Source organism: Hylobates moloch, unplaced genomic scaffold, assembly GCF_009828535.3.
Source record: "Hylobates moloch isolate HMO894 unplaced genomic scaffold, HMol_V3 SCAFFOLD_16, whole genome shotgun sequence".
NCBI lineage: Eukaryota > Metazoa > Chordata > Mammalia > Primates > Hylobatidae > Hylobates > Hylobates moloch.
Window position 1 is genome coordinate 56,621,312 of NW_026652291.1, and position 20,643 is coordinate 56,641,954.

Here is a 20,643-nt window from a genome sequence, read left to right on the forward strand (position 1 = left end):
TGCTGGCTTGAGCCAAAGGGGCTTGTCTTTTGTGTTCCATATCAGTCATTGGCTGTCCTTGGGTGTGGCAGGCATGAGCATAATTTCCTTGATAAGGTGTTTGAGAAGGGGGCTCCTCAGCAGAGGACAATTTTATGTGGATTAGCGCACCAGTCTTGTTAAATGGATATGAGTGAGGCAGCAGCAATATGCACTATGGGAAATGCTTGAATTTACAGATGCATTTTTTGAATGACTTGACCTCAATTACTGATTATTATTATTATTAATTTAATAGGGAGCGCATGTATTCATATGATGATACAGACATAGGCTTAGAGCCAGGATCAGGTCTAAAGTCACCCTCACTCTCAGAAGCGGAAATAGAAGAGGAGCTGTCTTCAGCAGCGAATTCAGTCAGAGCGAATCGATTGTTAACCACCAGGAGTATAGCATCTCAGAAGGCAGAGTCCGTGAGAAGAAAGGCATGTGCAATGTGTTACATTTGGTTATTCCACGAGAATTCTTAAGATAGCTTTTGCTAATAATGAATAATTCTGGAAAAATATGATTTTTTACAGGTTCTCAAAGGACTTAAATCAGAACCATCCACACCGCAGGAAAAACATGATTGCAGCTTAATTTTGACACCAAAGCAAATTCATCAAGTAATTGTTGGTGAGAATACACAAAAACCTACTACAGCCTTTTTTTTTTTAATAAAAAAAGATTTCTTAAAGTGTAATTTGTATTTCATAAAATTTAGAGTATGCAAGTATCAACTTTGGAAACATAAGAAGTCCTCAGAGTAGTCATAGTTATTAAGTATGATTGACAGAATGAACTTTAGTAAATTTAAAGTTATATAACCACCTTTGCAATTTAATTTTAGAATGCTGCCATCACTCTCATGCCCATATGCAGTTACTCTTTCTTTCTTTCTTTCTTTCTTTCTTTCTTTCTTTCTTTCTTTCTTTCTTTCTTTATTTCTTTTCTTTTCTTTTCTTTTCTTTCTTTTTTTGAGACAGAGTCTCACTCTGTTGCTCAGACTGGAGTGCAGTGGCGTGATCTCGGTTCACTACAACCTCCACCTCCCAGGTTCAAGCAATTCTCCTGACGGTCTCTCAAGTAGCTGGGATTACAGGTGCAGCACCACCACATCCAGCTAGGTTTTTGTATTTTTAGTTGAGATGGGGTTTCACCGTGTTGGCCAGGCTGGTCTTGAACTCCTGATCTCAAGTGACCCACCAGCCTTGGCCTCCCAAAATGCTGGGATTACAGGTGTGAGCCACCATGCCCTGCCCAGTTACTATTTCTACCCCTTGCCTCAGACAACCATTAATCAACTTTCTATCTCTAGTTGCCTATTCTGAAAATAAATGGAATCATACAATATCTAGTCTTTCATATATTGCTTCTTACACTTAGCATAATGTTTTTGAGGTTCACCCACATGGTAGTATCAATATTTTGGTCCTTTTTCTATTGAAACAGCACCCCATTTTATGAGTATACCACACTTTGTTTAGCAATTCCCCAGTTGATGGACATTGAGTTGTTTTCAGTTTGAGGCTATGATCAATAATGCTGCTATGAACATTCACATAAAATTCTCTGATTTCTAGAGTGGAATTGCTGGGTTGTACAATAAATTTATATCTAACTTAAAAAAAAACCCTCTAAAATGTTTTCCAAAGTGATTGCACAAAGTTGTAATCCTATCAGCAATGTATAAGGGTTACAAGTTCTTCAACATTCTCACCAGCACTGTTACTTTCTGTCTTTTTGATTATAGACCTACTAGTGAGTATGAAATGTTATCTCATTGTGGATTTGATATTCATTTCCCTAAATGAATAAGATGTTGAATATATTTTCATGTACTTACTTAGAGAAATGTCTATGTATGTCATATATAGTCTTTGGAGAAATGCCTTTTAAATTCTTTGCCCATTTATTTATTTATTTATTTATTGAGACGGAGTCTCGCTCTGTCACCCAGGCTGGAGTGCAGTGGTGTGATCTCGGCTCACTTCAAGCTCTGCCTCCCAGGTTCACACCATTCTCCTGCCTCAATCTCCCGAGTAGCTGGGACTACAGGCACCTGCCACCACACCCGGCTAATTTTTTGTATTTTTAGTAGAGACGGGGTTTCACTGCGTTAGCCAGGATGGTCTCGATCTCCTGACCTTGTGATCTGCCCGCTTCAGCCTCCCAAAGTGCTGGGATTACAGGCGTGAGCCACCGCGCCCGGCCTCTTTGCCCAATTTTTTATTCAAATATTTGCTTTCTTATTATAGAAAATTTTCTGTGTATGTGTTTGTCTGTAGCATAATGTAGATACGCCTGCAACTTTGATTCTTAGCTTAGTTCTCTCTGGAATTGTGTTTGTGTGCTTCAGGAACACCGTGTATGCTATAGAGTAGGAAGGCTCTGTACTGAGCCCAAACTGGGTTTGGTTCTGCCACCTACTAGTGCAGTGACATTAGGGTTTACCTCTATGGGTCTCAGTCTCTTCATTTGTGAAATGGGAAGTGATAATATTGCCTACCCTAGAGTATAATTGTGTGAACTGAGTGCCTTACACATAATAAGTGTTTAGAAAGTTTTAGTGAAAACACTTCATCCATAAGATGAGTATGCTGCATTAGAAAATGCTTAAAGTCTAATTATAATTCCTTTATCCATTCAGTCATTTTATAAGTGTTAATTGAATGACCACCATATACTAGACACAGTTCTGGGTTCTGGAGATACAGCAATGAAGAAAACAGACTGAACCCCTGCTCTCATAGAGATCACATTTGGCTGGGATGAGAGGGAGATAATAAACCTTTTCTTATGTAATACATAATTGGTATACCAGTTATGAAGAAACATAAAGCAGGTTAAGTAGATCAAGAATAATAGAATGTTTTCATGGAGAGTCTCTTTTACCAGGTGGTTAGCATCTCTGGGAAGTATATTTGAGCAGAGACAGATACCTGTGTGAGGTAAAGACATGAGGCATCTGGGCTGACAGTGAGTTAGGAGAACAAGTGAAAACTCCTTGGTAACCTTGCAGAAGTGCTATACAATATACCCTTCTAGGTCCGTTTTCACCAAGTGATTGAGGGACAATTATGATTAAAGAAGTAGTGGCTATAATGGTCTAAAGTGGGAGTTCTGATTTCATTCTAACCACAGTTCAGGTGGCCATGAGGGAGATGTGGACAAAGGATGATTGATTAGTGTGGATGGGCTGATTCTCTGTCTAGGGGGGAATTCAGCATGTAAAACATGGAGAATGGTGGGAGAGAAGGAATGTAAAGGGGCACAAAATTTTGGAGTGATGAATGTTCACTCTTTATTGTGGTGATTGTTTCACAGGTGTATACATATACGAACACTAATGAAATTCTATACTTTAAGTATGTTCAGTTTACTATATGCCAGTTTTAACTAAATTAAGCTGTTAAAGGCAGGGCAAAAGTTAAAATTATTAACATTGCTTTGATATAAAATCCTGGGCATTTTAAGGGGAAAACTTAAGCAATGGGTCATGGGAAATTTACCAGTTTCTGTAAATTATAGATAAGTGAACAAAATACTTGCACTAGTGGGAATAGAGGAGGTGTTGAAGTGTTGCAAATTAAGGTGCTAAGATAAGTTGTAGTGAATGGTTCTTATTTAGTCATATAATTTTTCATATAATTAGAATATATTTATATTGAATTGTAGCCAATAATGTCCAAACATTTAATCATGGTCATCTAGAAAAAAATGCTTGCTTAATAAGAGACAGCATTAGGAGATATACCTAATGCTAAATGATGAGTTCATGGGTGCAGCACACCAACATGGCACATGGATACATATGTAACAAACCTGCACATTGTACACATGTACCCTAAAACTTAAAGTATAATAACAATAAAAAAGAAAATAAATAATTTCTGATATTATTGTAAATATTTTTTAAAATTTCACTTTTATACAAATTGGTTGATCAAAATATATTTTGAAAACTTAAAAAGTAAATGAACTCATTTGCCATCTTTAAACTTAACAAAATACTTTTCATTTTTTTTTCAGGGCCTTCTGTCCTTAACTTTGGTGATATTTGTGTGAACTCTCCAAATACTCATCTACTTCATGTTATTAATATGCTACCTATGCATGTTTTGCTCCAGTTAGATACTGATTTAGAAGAACTTTGGAAGACCAACCAATTTTCATGTGATTCCACCTACATCCAGTACTTATATTTCAATGGTATTTGAATCTCCCACCACTGGAAAATTTTGGAACTAGGAATTATTTTTGAATTTCTGTTTGTTAGAATCAAAGTGTACTTTTGTAGAATATGTATTTATTTGCTTGAATAATTGTATTGTATATTACATTTGTTCTCCAAACATAGAAGCTATATGTGCATCAATTTTTAGATATATAGATTGATAGTTTAGTAGCAATCTAATTATCTTTCATAATTAAAGTATTACATGCTAAGAACTGTGGATGTTAATCAATGCTATGTGCATTTTACATGTAGCTGAATTCTATAATCACAAATAGCTATTATCAGTTAAATTTGGAAGCTTTTGCTGCATTACAGGTCTTTCACCTTTGCAGTGAACAACGTACCCAGTGGACACATCCTAGTGATGGCAGTTGTCCAGCTAGTAACACTTGAGCTATCTTCTAATGAGCTAGTATTGAGACCACGAAGCTTCTTCATGAAAACATGTTTTCGGGGGACAGTTAGATTGTATAATCGTCAGAATTGTTGTGCTCAGTTTCAATGGCAACCCGTAAACACAGGAAGTGGAATAGCATTTTCTATTTGTCCAGCTAAAGGTAACAGTTTATTGTTTGTTTGATTTAGACATTTATTTTTTCATGTATTCATGTATTCTGGTATTAATTATTTATTGAATGTGTACTGTGTACTGGTGCCAAGAGTATAGAAGTAAATCAGATACTGTCATCAGGGGTATTTATTTTTACAGACATACAGATATAATATGATTTGGAAATATGGAACCCTTATTAGGGTTCTCCAGAGAAACAGACCAACAGGGAGAGAGACAGAGAGAGAGAGATAAAGAGAGAGACATTTTAAGGAACTGGTTCTGGCTCACAGGTTGTGTGGCTGTGTGGCCTGGCAAGTTTGAAATTTGCAGGGTAGGGTGGTAGACCGGAGATACAGGGAAGAGTTGATGGTGGAGTCTTGAGTCCAAAGGCATTCTGGAGGCAGAATTTATTATTCCTCCTGGGACATCAGTCTTTTGTGTTAAGGCTTTCAAATAATTGGATGAGACCCACATTATGAAAGGTAATGTGCTTGTTGATTAACTGATCGTGATAATTATTATACTATATATGCATATCAAATCATTATGTCGTACACCTTGAATGTATACAGTCTTTGTCAATTAACTGTCTCAAAAAGCCTACTGATTTAAGTGTTAATTACATCTAAAAAAACACTTTGACAACAACATCTGGACTGGAGTTTAACCAAATAACTGAGCCCTACAGCCTGGAGCAGTTGACAAATAAAATTGATCATCACAGATACTTATGGACAAAATAAATTTTGTTTAGTTTTAGTTAGATAATGATGATAATCTATGATTCAGAATGACATATTTTTCTAGTATGAATTCTTTTAGAAAGATCTAGAAATTACTTATAGCCAATATTTAATACAACTCATAAAATCCAATTAATAAAATTAAGAACTTAAAACTAAATAAGATGATTTTTAATTAATAGAAGACAATCTGAGATATAACATTTTTGATGTGCCCTGTATTTGTGAACCATCCTCTTAACCTTCTTTCCACCATTCCCTGGAGTCTATGATTCCACATAGTGTACCCGCTATAACATGAACACTCATAACTGTGACTTATTTAGTAGCCTATCAAATTTGGCAAACATCTTTGTGATGTGCTGTGAGGACCTCATGATGGCACAAGCTATCATTTAGGAAATAAGATCGCAATTTAGAAGTTGAACGATCAATACGGTATCTTTGTTTTATGTACATGTCATGCCTTTCCAGCTAGATGAAAAGGCTGGATCTTCGTTTCAATAGTGACCCATTTGGTGCTTTGTAACAGGCGAAGTCCAATTTTGCATGAATGGAAAGTAAAACAGACTTTGGATAATCTTAGCTGCTCACTAGCTATTTTAACTTAAGCAAAGTACTCTATGAATACAAGTTTCCTCATCTGTAAAATGGAGAGATGACTGCATCTCAAAGATTAAATGTGTGAGAAACTTCTCTAATGCCTGGCAAAGAGTAGGTTCCAAATAAATGGATAGCCATTTTATTACGAAAATTTTCTAAATCTGTTTGGAATTTTTTCCTGAAACGATCCTCAGAGTAATAACCTATCCTGCACCTTTCCATCCATCCTCATTAGAAAACCCTTGCTCCCTGTTTCCTTCCATCTTTCCTCCCTCCTTTGTTCCCTTTCTAGTTCCCTTCCCCTTCTCTCTCCCTCCCTCTTTAAGTCTAATTTAGCAACAGTAATTATTTAGGGTCTAAATAGAAATATACTATACTTCATATTTCAGACGAGTCCTGGTTTGTAGAAATCTTGCCTTAAACATATTTTCTTGTGAATATCAGTCATTTCCAAATCAGGATTTTACATAGCTCTAAAAGTGCTTGTAACAAGGAGTGTTATAAAAACAATCTTAAGTATTAAATTAAATGCACTTAATTTTAGTGTGGATGTGTAGATAGAGATTTTGACAAATTTAACAAGTGGAAGCATAGGACAGTTCCTTCATTAGGTTTGGAGATCACCGACACAGCTATTTGATCTTCTTATTAATGTGGATTGATTTAACACCATTCTATATCATAATTTGTTAAGTATCTGAAATATACTTTCATCAATATTTTACAGATTCACTTGACTGAGCTCTTTATGAATTATAATACTGAAAATACTGGATCCTGCCTCAATCTATTGAAATGCTGACAGAGTAATTAGAGAAGAAAGAACATATTTCTGTACATTTAAGATATTTTAGATAAACCTTCAGTTTGTTTGAACAGGTATCAAACAGTGATTGTTGTATTATCAGCATTCCAGCTACAGGTACTGACCAACCATCTGATATTGTGCTAAGAGTGTTAAAAAGCTTACTACCTATACTTCTCCTTGTATTAATATTTCTGTATTCTAACTAGGGAGGAATGGGCTGGGCTTGCCTCATGGCTGCCATGGAAACGCAATGATGATACTTAATTTTTGTAAAAGAGAAGTGGAATTATGATATTATAAGCTGGAGTACCAGTTATGTTTCTTGTGGTCTTTAGAACTCTTATTTTTACAGGAGAGGTTTTTACATTTACTTTTATTTTCTTTGGTTGCTCATGACACCTCTTATAATTTTTTAACCAAACAATTACCAAGGTACAAACACACAAAGATATTTAATTTCAAATAAAATTTTTGTGTAAGTAATGCCATTAGTACTTAAGTTCTTTTTAAGAATACAAAAATATAATCCTCAAATCTATCTCATATAGCATTGAAAAAAGTGTTTGTAATTTGTAGCATATATGGTTTTGCTTATGTTCCTTTCCTCAGAATATTTATATAATGATTACTCAATTTCATATTGTTTTTACCATTTTATAAACAGAAAGTGACTTTTTACCAAGCGATTTTTCTTGTGCTATATCAGTTTTGCATCCTGGACAATACATTTAATCATATGCCTCTCTCTATATTTTTATAAACTGAAATGAATAATTCCAAATTAAAATTTATATTGTCTTTGTCCTTCTTCCCTGAGGCATGATAGGTTTTGTGTTTGTGTTTGATCGTGGATATTGTAAGGGGAGAATATAAGAGTGGATTGATATTTTCTTTTTTATTATTTTTGAGGCAAAGTCACTGTTGTTGTCCAGGCTGGAGTGCAATGGCATCATCTCAGCTCACTGCAACCTCCACCTCCCGGGTTCAAGCGATTCTCCTGCCTCAATCCTCCCAAGTAGCTGGGATTACAGGCACGCACCACTACGCCCGGCTAATTTTGTATTTTTTAGTAGAGACGGGGTTTCTCCATGTTGGTCAGGCTGGTCTCGGACTCCTGACCTCATGTGATCGGCCTGCCTCGGCCTCTCAAAGTGCTGCTGGGATTACAGGCATCAGGCTCCGTGCCTGGCCAAGAGTGGACTGATATTTTCTAAGACAGAATTCAAGTCTAATTTGACTTTTTCTGTGGGTATTGTTCATGCTTCTGCTTGTTTTGTTTTGTTTTTCTCTTTTTTATCTTTATCCTTACTAAAACCTTGAATCACACAATCCATGAACTTGTTTTTGATCAATTCACTCCACTCTTTCTCACTTCTCTCACTCCTTGGTTGTATGCAGTACCAGCTCTACCAGTCCCAGCCTTGCTCAATCCAGCTGAAGGGGAGAAAATCTAATTTATTTTCTCAATCCTCATAAATTTTTAACTGAGATACTCTCTCGAAAACAAAAGTCAGAATAACAAAAGAAAAAACAGCAGAAATTTATTGATGCATGCTGTACTGATCACATAGGAGAGGCCTCGTTCAAAAGTATCTCTCTCAAGGCAGTGGCTTAGAGGTCTTATTTAAATAGTATTTTAACAAAGAGCAATAAATCTTAGCATACTAAGACAAAGGAGAATGCAGTTCCAGTCTTTTAAAAGGCAGAAAAATATAAGAAGGTAGATTTTACCATGGCAACCGTAAGGCAAGCCCAGCCCATTCCTCCCTAGTTAGAATAGAGAAATATTAATACAAGGAAAAGTATAGGGTATTGAGCTTTTTAAACCTTAGCACAGTATCAGATGGTTGGTCAGAACCTATAGCTGGAATGCTGATAATACAACAACCACTGTTTGATACCTTTTCAAACAAACTGAAGAAGGTTTATCTAGAATATCTTAAATGTACACCTAAAATCTGCTCCCAGATGTCTTCTCTGGGGCAATAAGCAAGTGATGTCTCCAGTAAGGAAGGATTTACATCCCAACATCAGGCAAACAGAGGCTGAGGCCCAGTGTTCTCCTGTGTTTTTAATTTAACAATCTTAATATATTGGGGAGAAATACTGTGTTTTCCTTCACAGCCATCCAGTTTCTTTCCCATACCCCTGATATACTTAATATTCCTGAAGAAAAAATATATAACTATGCTCAATGGAGGGAGAAAATTCTTCTCAAGCTGACCTGTCAATATGGATGTATAATTCTTTCACTGCTTTCAATTCTTCTCAGCTCACTGAGATGGCTTTATTTATAGAACTGAATCTTCTTTGCAGAAATTACTTCCCATCACAATCTTCCCCAAACCCCAAAGAACAGGAAAAAGCTGTTCTGTAACCTGACTTTTACATATTCCCCAGGATTTGTCTTTCTGCAGAATTCCTGATCATCTTTCATGTCACAATTCACATGCCACCTCCATATAATGAAGTTTCCTCTAGATTTTTGGCTAATTTAATTTTTTTTTACCCTTTATTTCTGCTCCTATTATGCATTTGTTATGTCATCAACAATTATTTGTTTTTATCTGTCTCTTATTTTGGCAGGCGTTGTTAAATCCATATCTGATGTTGGTTCCTCTTCCCAACAGGACCCTCATTTTGTTTAGGGCAACAATGTTCTCATCTGAAAAAACTCTTCCCCAAACCTCTTTTGCTATGGACATAAATTTTCTTTAGCTTCACCCTCCTCCTATGTACTTGAAACTGTTTCCCCAAGTATTTTTTACATGTATTATCATATTTATTTATTTGGACAATAAGACGTTTAATATCACAAAAATATATATGTGTATATGTATATATTTGTAATTATCTATATATATAAATTTCTCTCTTTGTCTTTCCAGCTTATTTAAAACAAAATTACCTAAAGAAATAGCTATAAAAATATATTGTTGAGATTGTAACATAAATATACAATAAATATAACATTAGTACCACATAAAGGAGAAAAAGGGGGGTAAAGTTATGTAAGAGTAATATTTCTACAAACAGCACAAAGGGGGAAATAATTACACAAATTAAAATGTCAGTGGAAAATATTCACTTAGTATCAAAGAACATAGTAAAGGTGGAATAAAGAATAAAAATACATGAGCCAAACATAAAACAAAATATAAAAAAAGCAGATATAAATTCAAATATATCAATTTTAGCACTAAATATGAAAGCATTAAACAAGTATCAAATAAAAAGGCAAGGACTGTCTACTAGATACTAAAACAACAGCAAAAACTGAAATATCTACCACAAACAATCTACAAAAGTAGCTTAAATCCAAAGAAACAGGATAAAAGTAAGGGGATAAAAACTTGCAAACAGGAAACATAAGAAAGCTGGAGTGATGATATCACAATTAGACAAAATATACATTTTTAAAAACTTTTATTTTAGGTTCAGGGGTACATGTGCAGGTTTGTTACATAGGAAAATCGCCTGTCACTTGGATTTGATGTACAGATTGACACTCAGGTAATAAACATAGTACCCAACAGGTAGTTTTCAATCCTCACCCTCCTCCCAACTTCCATCCTCAAGTAGTATGCAAAGTCTGTTGTCCCCTTCTTTGTGTCCATGTGTATCTATATTTAGCTCCTAGTTATAAATAAGAACATGTGGTATTGATTTTCTGTTTCTGCCTCAGTTTGATTAGGATAATGGCTTCCAGCTACAGTCAAGGTTGCTGCAAAGGCCATGTGTTCACATTCTTCTTTATGGCCGTGTAGTATTCCACGGTATACATGTACCACATTTTCTTTATCCAGTCTAGTGTTGATGGGTGTTTAGGTTGATTTCGTGTGTTTGCTATGGTTAATAGTGACAGACAAATGCATGTGTCATTATGGTAGAATAATTTATATTCCTTTGGCTATATACCCAATAATGGGATTGCTGGGTCAAATGATATTTCTTTTTTAAATTATTGGAGAAATACCAAACTGGTTTCCACAGCGGCTGAACTAATTTAAACTCCCACCAGCAGTGTATAAGTGTTCTGTTTTCTTTGTAACCTCAACAGCATTGGTTATTATTTGACTTTTTAGTAATAGACATTCTGACTGGTGTGAGATGGTATCTCATTGTGGTTTTGATTTACATTTCTCTAATGATTAGTGATGTTGAGAATTTTTATACGCTTCTTGGCTGCATGAATGTCTTATTTTGAGAAATGTCTGTTCATATCCTTTGCCCATTTTTTAATATTAGACTTTTGTCAGATACGTAGTTTGAAAATATTTTTTCCCATTCTGTAGGTTGTATTTTTACTCTGTTGATAGTTAATTTTGCTGTACAGAAGCTCTTTAGTTTAATTAGGTCTCATTTGTCAATTTTCGTTTTTGTTGCAATTGCTTTTGGTGTCTTCATCATGAAATCTTTGCCAGGCCTTATCTCTGAATGCTATTTATTAGGTTATTTTCCAGGATTTTTAGTTTTAGGCTTTACATTTTAATCTGTAAGGCATCTTGAGTTGATTTTTGTATGTTATGTAAGGAAAGGGTCTAACTTCAATTTTCTGCATATGGCTAGGCAATTATCCTAGCACTATTTGTTGAATAGGGAGTCCTTTCCCTGTTGCTTGTTTTTGTCAATTTTGTCAAAGATCAGAAAGTTGTAGATGTGCGGCTTTATTTCTGGACTCTCTAGTTTGTTCCACTGGTCTATGTGTCTGTTTTTCTACCAGTACCAAGCTGTTTTCATTACTGTATTCTTGTAGTACATGGATAACTAGAAGTTGGATAATGTGATGCCTCCAAGTTTGTTCCTTTTGGTTAGGATTGTCTTGGCTATTTGGGCTCTTTTTATGGTTCCATATGAATTTTAAAATGGTATTCTTCTAATTCTGTGAAGAATGTCAGTGGTAGTGTGATAGGAATAGCATTGAATCTGTACATTGCTTTGGTCATTTTAACAGTATTAATTCTTTCAATTCATGAGCACAGAATATTTTTCTGTTTGTTTGTGTCATCATTGATTTCCTTCACTAACGTTTTGTAATTCTCATTGTGGAGATCTTTCACCTCCCTGGTTAACTGTATTTCCAGGTGTTTTATTCCTTTTGAGGCTATTGTGAATGGGATCACTTTCCTGATTTGGCTCTCAGCTTAGACATTGTTGTTGTATAGAAAAGCTACTGATTTTTATACATTGATTGTGGATCCTGAAGCTTTGCTGAAGTTGTTTATCCAATCTAGGTGTATTTGGGCAGAGACTATGGGGCTTTCTAGGTATAGAATCATATCATCTAAAAACAGAGATAGTTTGACCTTATCTCTTCCTATTTGGATGTCTTTTATTTATTTCTCTTGCTTGATTGCTCTGGCTAGGACTTCTAGCACTACACTGAATAGAAGTCGTGGGAATAGAAATTCTTGTTTTGATCTAATTTTAAAGATAAATACTTCCAGCTCTTTCCTGTTCAGCATGATGTTGGCTGTGGGTTTATCATAGATGGCTCTTATTATTTTGATCTTATTATTTTGAGATGTGTTTCTTCAATGCCTAGTTTATTGAGGGCTTTTAACATGAAGGGATGTGGAATTATATTGAAAGCCTTTTCTGCGTCTATTGAGATTATTATGTGTTTTATATTTTTAGTTCTATTTATGTGATGAATTACATTTATTGATTTGTGTGTGTTGAACCAACCTGTGTCTCTTGGGATAAAGCCTACTTGAACATGGTGGATTAGCTTTCTGATGCGCTGTTGGATATGGCTTGCTAGTAATTTGTTAAGAATTTTTGCATCTGTGTCCATCAAGGATATTAGCCTGAAGTTTTCTTTTTTGTTGTATTTCTGCCAGGTTTTGGTATTAGAATGATCCTGATCTTGTTGAATGAGTTAGGGAGGAGTCACTCCCCCTCAATTTTTTGGAATAGTTTCAGTAAGAATGGTGCCAGCTCGCTTTTATACATCTGGTAGAATTTGGCTGTAAATCTTTTTGGTTCTGGGCTTTTTCTGGTTGGTAGGGTTTTTACTACTGATTAAATTTCAGAACCCATTACTGGTCTGTTCAGAGTTTCACTTTCTGGTTCAATAATGGGATGTTGTATGTTTCCAGGAATTTATCTATTTCTTGTAGGCCTTCTATTTTTGTGTACAGAAGTGTTTGTAATATAAGTTTTTTTTTGTATTTTTGTGGAGTATGTGTTAATGTCCCCTTTATCATTTCTGATTGCATCCATTTGGATCTTCTCTTTTTTCTTTCTTACTCTAGCTAATGGCCCATCAATCTTATTTATTCCTTCAAATAACCAGTTCATGGATTTGTTTATATTTTGTATGGTTTTCCATGTCTCAATTTCATTCACTTCAGCTGTGATTTTGGTTATTTCTGGTCTTCTGCTAGCTTTGGGGTTGGTTCGCTGTTTTTCTAGTTCCTCTAGTTGTGATGTTTGGTTGTTCGTTTGAGACCTTTCTAAGTTTTCAATGTGGGTGTTTAGCACTATAAAATTTCTGCTTAATATTGTATTAGCTGTGTCCTAGAGAGTCTGCTATGTTGTATTTTTTTTCTCATTAGTTCTAAAGAAATTTTTGATTTCTCCTTAATTTCATTTTTTACCCAAAAGTCATTCAGGAGCAAGTTGTTCAATTTCCATTTAATTATATGGTTTTGAGCAAGCTTCTTAGTGTTGATTTCTATTTTTATTGTGCTGTGGTCTGATGGTGTTTTGTTTGATTTTTTTTAATTTACTGATAATTTTTCCATGGCCAATTGTGTGGTCAGTTTTAGAGTATATGCCATGTGCAGATGAGAGAAATGTATACTCTGATGTTTGGGAGTGGAGAGTTCTGTATATGTCTGTTAGGTCCATTTGGTTAGGTTTTTGAGTTTAGGTCCCAAATATCTTTGTTAGTTTTCTGCCTCAGTGGTCTGTCTGATAATGTCAGTGGGATGTTGATGTCTCCCACCGTTAGTGTGTTTATCTAAGTCTCTTTGTAGGTCTCAAAGAACCTGTTTTATAAATCTGGGTGCTCCTGTTTTGGGTACATATACAAAGGCTTATCTCAGCACTCCTGGGCTGTGTGCTGTAACTCTTGGAGCTGGTAGTGGGCCCCAGGTTTGTTCTCTGGCCCCTCAAGATTAGGAACCTCCGTGCTGGGGGGACTGAGGTGTTCCTGGTCTGCTGGCCACAACATTCCTATTGGGGGTGCTGTCAAAAGCACCTCATCGGGGCCAGGGTGGTGGGATGTACTTGTACTAGCAGTGGTGGTGTGGTGGGGTGCACATGGGCACTAATGCCAGCAGGGGAGGAGAGGGGAGATCTGCCTGCACACATGCCCTGGCAAAGCAGTGGAACAAGTTGTGGGTGACATGCCAGCAAAGTGGCAGGGGAAGGCTGTGATGGGGGGAGAGTGCAGGTGGGCTGGTACATTTCAGTGGAAGCTGGTCTGCTATAGTTCCTTGATGGTCAGGCACAGTCTGACAGTGAAGGAGCTATGATAAGGGCCCCCAGGAAGCACCTTGATTAGGCATCCAAGGCTGTGGTGCAAGCACGCATGGCCAGACTAGGGCTACTGGAAATGACAGTAGACAGGAAGTTGCTCAGATCAGACTAGTCCTGTCCTATGAGCAAGACAGCCCTGCTCTGCCCAAGTCTAATAGTTACCCAAAGGCTAAATTATTCTAGAGGATCACTGCAAGCCTTGGAGTGTGGGGATCCCAAGTTATACTCAACGGTGGCAGTTCCCATGCCAAACCCTCGGGGCTCCACACAGCCTGGAGTCCTGCCCCTTCCTCTTAAGCGGCTCTCCCTGCCATCATTAGCTTATTTAATCCCCACAATGTGATTCTCTCAGTTAAATACAGTTGTTATCTCCATTTTACATGTAATTAAACTGAGCTACTGAGCAATTAAGGAAATTGCCTATGGTCTCAGGTAGTAAGTGCCATATCTGAAATTTGAACTAGGAAGACCTTAGAATTTGTGCTCTTTCAGGGTTGCTCTTCTTGAGGAGTATCTTTGTGGTGTTCTTCGTATTTCCTGAATTTGAATGTTGGCCTGTCTTGCTAGGTTGGGGAAGTTCTCCTGGATAATATCATGTGTTTTCCAACTTGGTTCCATTCTCCCTGTTGCTTTCAGGTACACCAATCAAATGTAGGTTTGGTCTTTTCACATAGTCTCATATTTCTTGGAGGCTTTGTTTGTTCCTTTTCATTCTTTTTTCTCTAATCTTGTGTTTGTAAGTTGATCTTCAAACTCTGATATACTTTCTTCTGCTTGATGGATTCAGCTGTTGATACTTGTGTATACTTCACAAAGTTCTCATGCTATGTTTTTCAGCTCCATCAGGTCATTTATGTTCTTCTCTAAACTGGTTATTCTAGTTAACAGTTCCTCTAACCTTTCATCAAGTTCTTAGCTTCCTTGCATTGGGTTAGAACATGCTCCTTTAGCTCAGAGGGGTTTGTTATTATGCACCTTCTGAAGCCTACTTCTGTCAATTGGTCAAACTCTTTCTCCGTCCAGTTTCGTTCCCTTGCTGGTGAGGAGTTGTGATCCTTTGAGGGGGAAGAGGCGTTCTGGTTTTTGTAATTTTCAGCCTTTTTGCGCTGATTTTTTCTCATCTTCATGGATTTATACACCTTTGGTTTTTGCTGTTGGTGACCTTCGGATGCATTTTTTGTGTGGTCGTCCTTTTTGTTGATGTTGGTACTATTGCTTTCTGTTTGTTAGTTGTCCTTCTAACAGTCAGGCCCCTCTTCTGCAGGTCTGCTGGAGTTTGCTGGGGGTCCACTCCAGACCCTGTTTGCCTGGGTATCACCAGCGGAGGCTGCAGAACAGCCAAATTGCTGCCTGCTCCTTCGTCTGGAAGCTTTGTCCCAGAGAGGCACCCACCAGAAGCCAGCCTGAGCTCTCCTGCATGAGGTGTCTGTTGACCCCTGCTGGGAGGTGTCTTCTAGTCAGCAGGCACGAGGGTCAGGGACCCACTTGAGGAGGCAGTCTGTCCCTTAGCAGAGCTCGAGCACTGTGCTGGGAGATCTGCTGCTCTTTTCAGAGCCGGCAGGCAGGAACGTTTAAGTCTGCTGAAGCTGTGCCCACAGCTGCCCCTTTCCCCAGGTGCTCTGTCCCAGGGAGATGGGAGTTTTATCTTTAAGCCCCTGACTGGGGCTGCTGCATTTCCTTCAGAGATGCTCTACCCAGAGAGGAGGAATCTAGAGAGGTAGTCTGGCTACAGCAGCTTTGCAGTGCTGCAGTGAGCTCCGCCCAGTCCGAACTTCGTGGAGGCTTATTTTACACTGTAAGGGGAAAACAGCCTCCTCAAGCCTCAATAATGGCAGACGCCCCTCCCCCTACTAAACTCAAGTGTCCCAGGTCGATTTCATACTGCTGTGCTGGCAGTGAGAATGTCAAGCCAATGGATCTTAGCTTACTGGGCTCTGTGGGTGTAGGATCTGCTGAGTGAGACCACTTGGCTCCCTGGCATCAGCCCCCTTTCCAGGGGAGAAAACTGTTCTGTCTCACTGGCAATCCAGGTGCCACTGGGGTATGAAAAAAAACTCCTGCAACTAGCTTGGTGTCTGCCCAAATGGCCACCCAGTTTTGTGCTTGAAACCTAGGGCTCTGGTGGCGTAGGCACCTGAGGGAATCTCCTGGTCTGTGGGTTGCAAATACCATGGGGAAAGTGTAGTGTCTGGGCTGGAATGCACCATCCCTCATGGCAAGGTCCGTCATGGCTTCCCTTGGCTAGGGGAGGGAGTTTCCCGACCACTTGTGCTTCCCAGGTGAGGTGACACCCCACCCTGCTTCGGCTTGCCTTCTGTGGGCTGCACCCACTTTCTAACCAGTCCCAATGAGATGAACCGGATACCTCAGTTGGGAATGCAGAAATCACCCACCTTCTCCACTGATCTTGCTGGGAGCTACAGACCAGAGCTGTTCCTATTTGGCCATCTTGCCTGGGAATTCAAATTTGTGCTCTTTTAACCACCATGATATATGATACCTTTTTACACTGAGGAAGGCCACATGGTAAGGAATGTTAATATAGGAAGCTAGCAGGAGCTCATTGGTCTTTGAAGGCATTGTCAACCTGTTAAGACAGATCTGCAGTACCTATCCTTGGGATTTTAATTGCATAAGATAAACTCTTATCTACCTAACCCACTGAAGCAGGACTTTTTGTTATTTACATTCAAATGTAATCTTGATGGACCCTTATTAAACTGATGGCACTTCCACAACCAGTTCTCTTCTTTTTATAAATTAATGTGCCTAACACAGTGTTGGCATTCAAGAGTATTAAAAATATCTGATATTGGGTGTTTTCCGGGCATCATACACTATGTTACTCCCTGTATGTATGTTGTTATCTACCTATATGGCCACTGCAAAACTAAGAGGGAGGTAGGCAGTATATAGTTTTTAAGATTTAGAAAACTTCCATTGCATGACAGTCAACCTGACCCAAGGCAAAGTTTTCTTGTGATGGTAATTGATTTCTTTCATTCAGTATCCTCTATAGGTCAATACTCATTTGATAATATCTCACTTAGCATTTTTCTGTTTTTGGAGTTTAATTTTAATAATTTATTTAATGCAATCACATTTTTACCTTAACTCTTACTTTGGATATTAACAAAAATAAATACAATTAAAATGTGGAAAATGTCTTATTTTCTCTCTACGTTTTCTGTAGGCACTGTTGAAGCATACTCCTCACTGGAATGTGAAGTAACATGGCAGCAGGGCTTCAGTTCTCCAGAAAAAGGAGAGTTTATTCTTCATGTCTTTCAAGGAAACGCGTTGAAGCTAAAATATGTTGCACATGTAATTATTTTCCTCGAACATGGTTTTTGTTTTGAGGGCTGTGAATTGGTTGGGTATACACTGGTGTGTATAGTTACCTGTATCTAGAATTAACTGTAAAACCCAAGACTTGCATGCAACAGTACTAGTTTTTTTGTTAGAGCCTCTATAAATATGTAATATCATCATGGGAGCCATTGAAATAAAATTATTAAGAGACACAAAAAATATTTTCAGAGAATATACTTGATAGATTAAAAATGTGAGTAAAAGGAAAGCTGTAATATGCAATTTTAACCTTTTTCTGGTACAGTCCAGAGGGCCTTAACTTCAGGACTCAATCACCAAGCATGATTGTACATGTGTACCAAATTTCCCACTCAATGTTCTTAGAAATATTAAAGAAGCACAAATGCTCTTTTACTAAACCCCATCTATATTTCTAGGACATGATGATACTCTTACATATTTCAGCTGTGGAGGAGTTTTTCGCCTCAAGAGATGAGAAATTCATCTACTTTTAGTGATGGCAAGTGACAGAACTCAATATGGTTTTTCTTCTAAGCCTAAAATAAGCTGGGTCCTACTGCTTTTCATTATGTGTAAATTAGTTTTATTCTTTAAAAAACTTTCTATTGAAGTATAACATGCCCGTGTATATGTGTATGTGGAGAAGCATGAAGTGATTAAATAAGATATTCGTTTGTCATTCATATATGAAGGCCTGATTGGTCTGTTTACTCTTCTGTTAGTTTTGTTTGAAAATTTATTATTCCAATTACCTAGATAATATTCTTCAAATAAATGTAATTATAGAATATATTAAAACCTATGACAATAACAAATAATATTTCATAAGTGAAGACAACAGGGTCTGATATAAAGAACACATAATGAGAAGTTGGAAAACTTGGATTCTAGTTCCCCTTTGGCTACTGCTTGCTTTCCTGAAAAATCGAAGAGGTGGATGATACCAACATTTCCAAAAATCAGTCTATGTTGCACTAGTTCTGTGAGGTGCTTTGTGTGAGATGAGGAGGGGGAGTCCTGACCTTAAGTAATTCTGTGAATCCCCATTTTTCAATAAGCAAAGTGCTCATTATCAGTATATTAAGCCCCATGAGTAGACTTCTAGTAGAAACATGCCTGAATAATTTCATTTGGCACCTTCTTTTCCATACTTAGGTGAGCCTTCAACTCTTTTCTTTTGCACTGCACATGGTAACACCTTGTACATAGTTGTGTAGATGCTAAGATCCCTTTCAGTGATTAATCTACACAATTCTTAGTCCTGGATCTGCTTTCTTAATAGAATTATCTTACTCTTCTTGCCTTACCTAGTTTGGGGGTATATTTTAAATATTCCATTCATTTTCCTTTCTCTTAAGCACTCCACAAAATCTGGTAACACTTTTTATTTTAAAAGTCACTATGAAGCTGAAAAAAATTGTGTCATATCTTAAAGTGAAAAATGTATTTTTTATAGCTTCATTACCTTCTCTTCTTTCCCCATGAGAAGAATTGACTTTACTTCCTTGTTCATAGTTAGGAGTTTTTTCAACTGTAAAGAGACCACACAAGATTGACACATTAAAAACTACATATGTTTGTTGAAATATATTTATACATGTTCTGTGGAGTTGGCGAATGTTATGTAATCATTGTATGACTTAGACAAAGTACTTAATCACCCTAAATTTTGGTTTCTTCCACTGTAAAATGTGATAGTACCATCCATTCATTCATTTAACATTTATTTATTGAACCCATACACTGTACTAGGCCCCATATAGGCTCTGTGTATTTAAAGATGGATAACATAAGCATAGTCTAGCTTCCCTCTGAGCACCTTCTGGACTGGTAGACCATAGTGGAAATGTAAGTAAAAATTAATCATGTGTCTGGTTAATACTGGGTACACAATAATATTATTACTATTATCCCCATTATTTATGATTACCACCAGTATCTAGATATTTTACCTAAAAATATCTAAATATCTAAATTCTAAATATCTAAATGTTTAGTTACTATTACAGCCAAAATATCTAAATAAAATATCTCCTATGATGTTATTACCGCATCTTAACTAGATTATCACAGATTTAGTTTAAATTTTGGAAAATAAAATTATTATACCTTGGGTACTTTTTCATTAAAACTAACATATAAAATCCTGATTTGTGATTTATTTTGCATGTTAGAACATACTGAATAAAGAATATAGGAGTATTATAATTTTTATTTTATTTTCTTTAGTATTTATATCTTTGGTTAATATAGATTCAGAATTAGAATACTTTATTTTTGTGACCAAAACAATTAAACAGAGTATTTTATTTACCATTAATTTAATTGTATTTTTTCTTTCTTCCTCTCGTTATTAGCTTGTTCGCACCAAGGTTTTACTTTTGCAGCCAAGGATACTCTTTCGTAATTTCCCTCAAGGTTTAACAACTTGGAGGAAAGCCATTCTTCAAAATGCAGGACAAAACCATGCTTATTTCAAGGTAACATAGGATGTTGGTAATTTCTTATTTGGATCAGATGACATGGTCATAATGCTATGAAGTTAATACTTTATTCTTCACTGTTGCTAATTTTTAGATACTTCACATGAAATTTATCTGAGTATAGTTCATCTAGTTTGTCCTCTTAATTTCTTGTAAGAACAATTTTTCTCACTACCTTCCTTAGCCTCTCTGTTTCTTCTCTTTTCCCTTTTATTCTTTCTGTTATTTGGTTTTATTGAAAAAATAGATGTTTAAGTTTTAAAATATACATTATTAATTAATGTTACACTCCATATTTAGTTATATGATTTTCCTTTTCATTTCACTCTGTAATCAGGGCCATGATGGTAGCACCTGGGAACTAGATCAAG

The 20,643-nt window shown here is 36.7% G+C and overlaps 1 protein-coding gene across 1 annotated transcript in view; it reads left to right on the forward strand.

Annotated features, from left to right (window-relative positions):
* LOC116484756 (cilia- and flagella-associated protein 47-like) overlaps positions 1–17,948 on the forward strand; it is a 69,817-nt gene extending 51,869 nt beyond the window's left edge. Inside the window, 6 exon segments of the mRNA XM_032179654.2 lie at positions 278–464; positions 561–657; positions 4,054–4,195; positions 4,197–4,268; positions 4,577–4,818; positions 17,650–17,948. Of these exon segments, the coding sequence (XP_032035545.1) occupies positions 278–464; positions 561–657; positions 4,054–4,195; positions 4,197–4,268; positions 4,577–4,818; positions 17,650–17,867 (958 nt within the window). The 3' untranslated portion in view covers positions 17,868–17,948.
* The last annotated feature ends 2,695 nt before the right edge of the window (positions 17,949–20,643 follow it).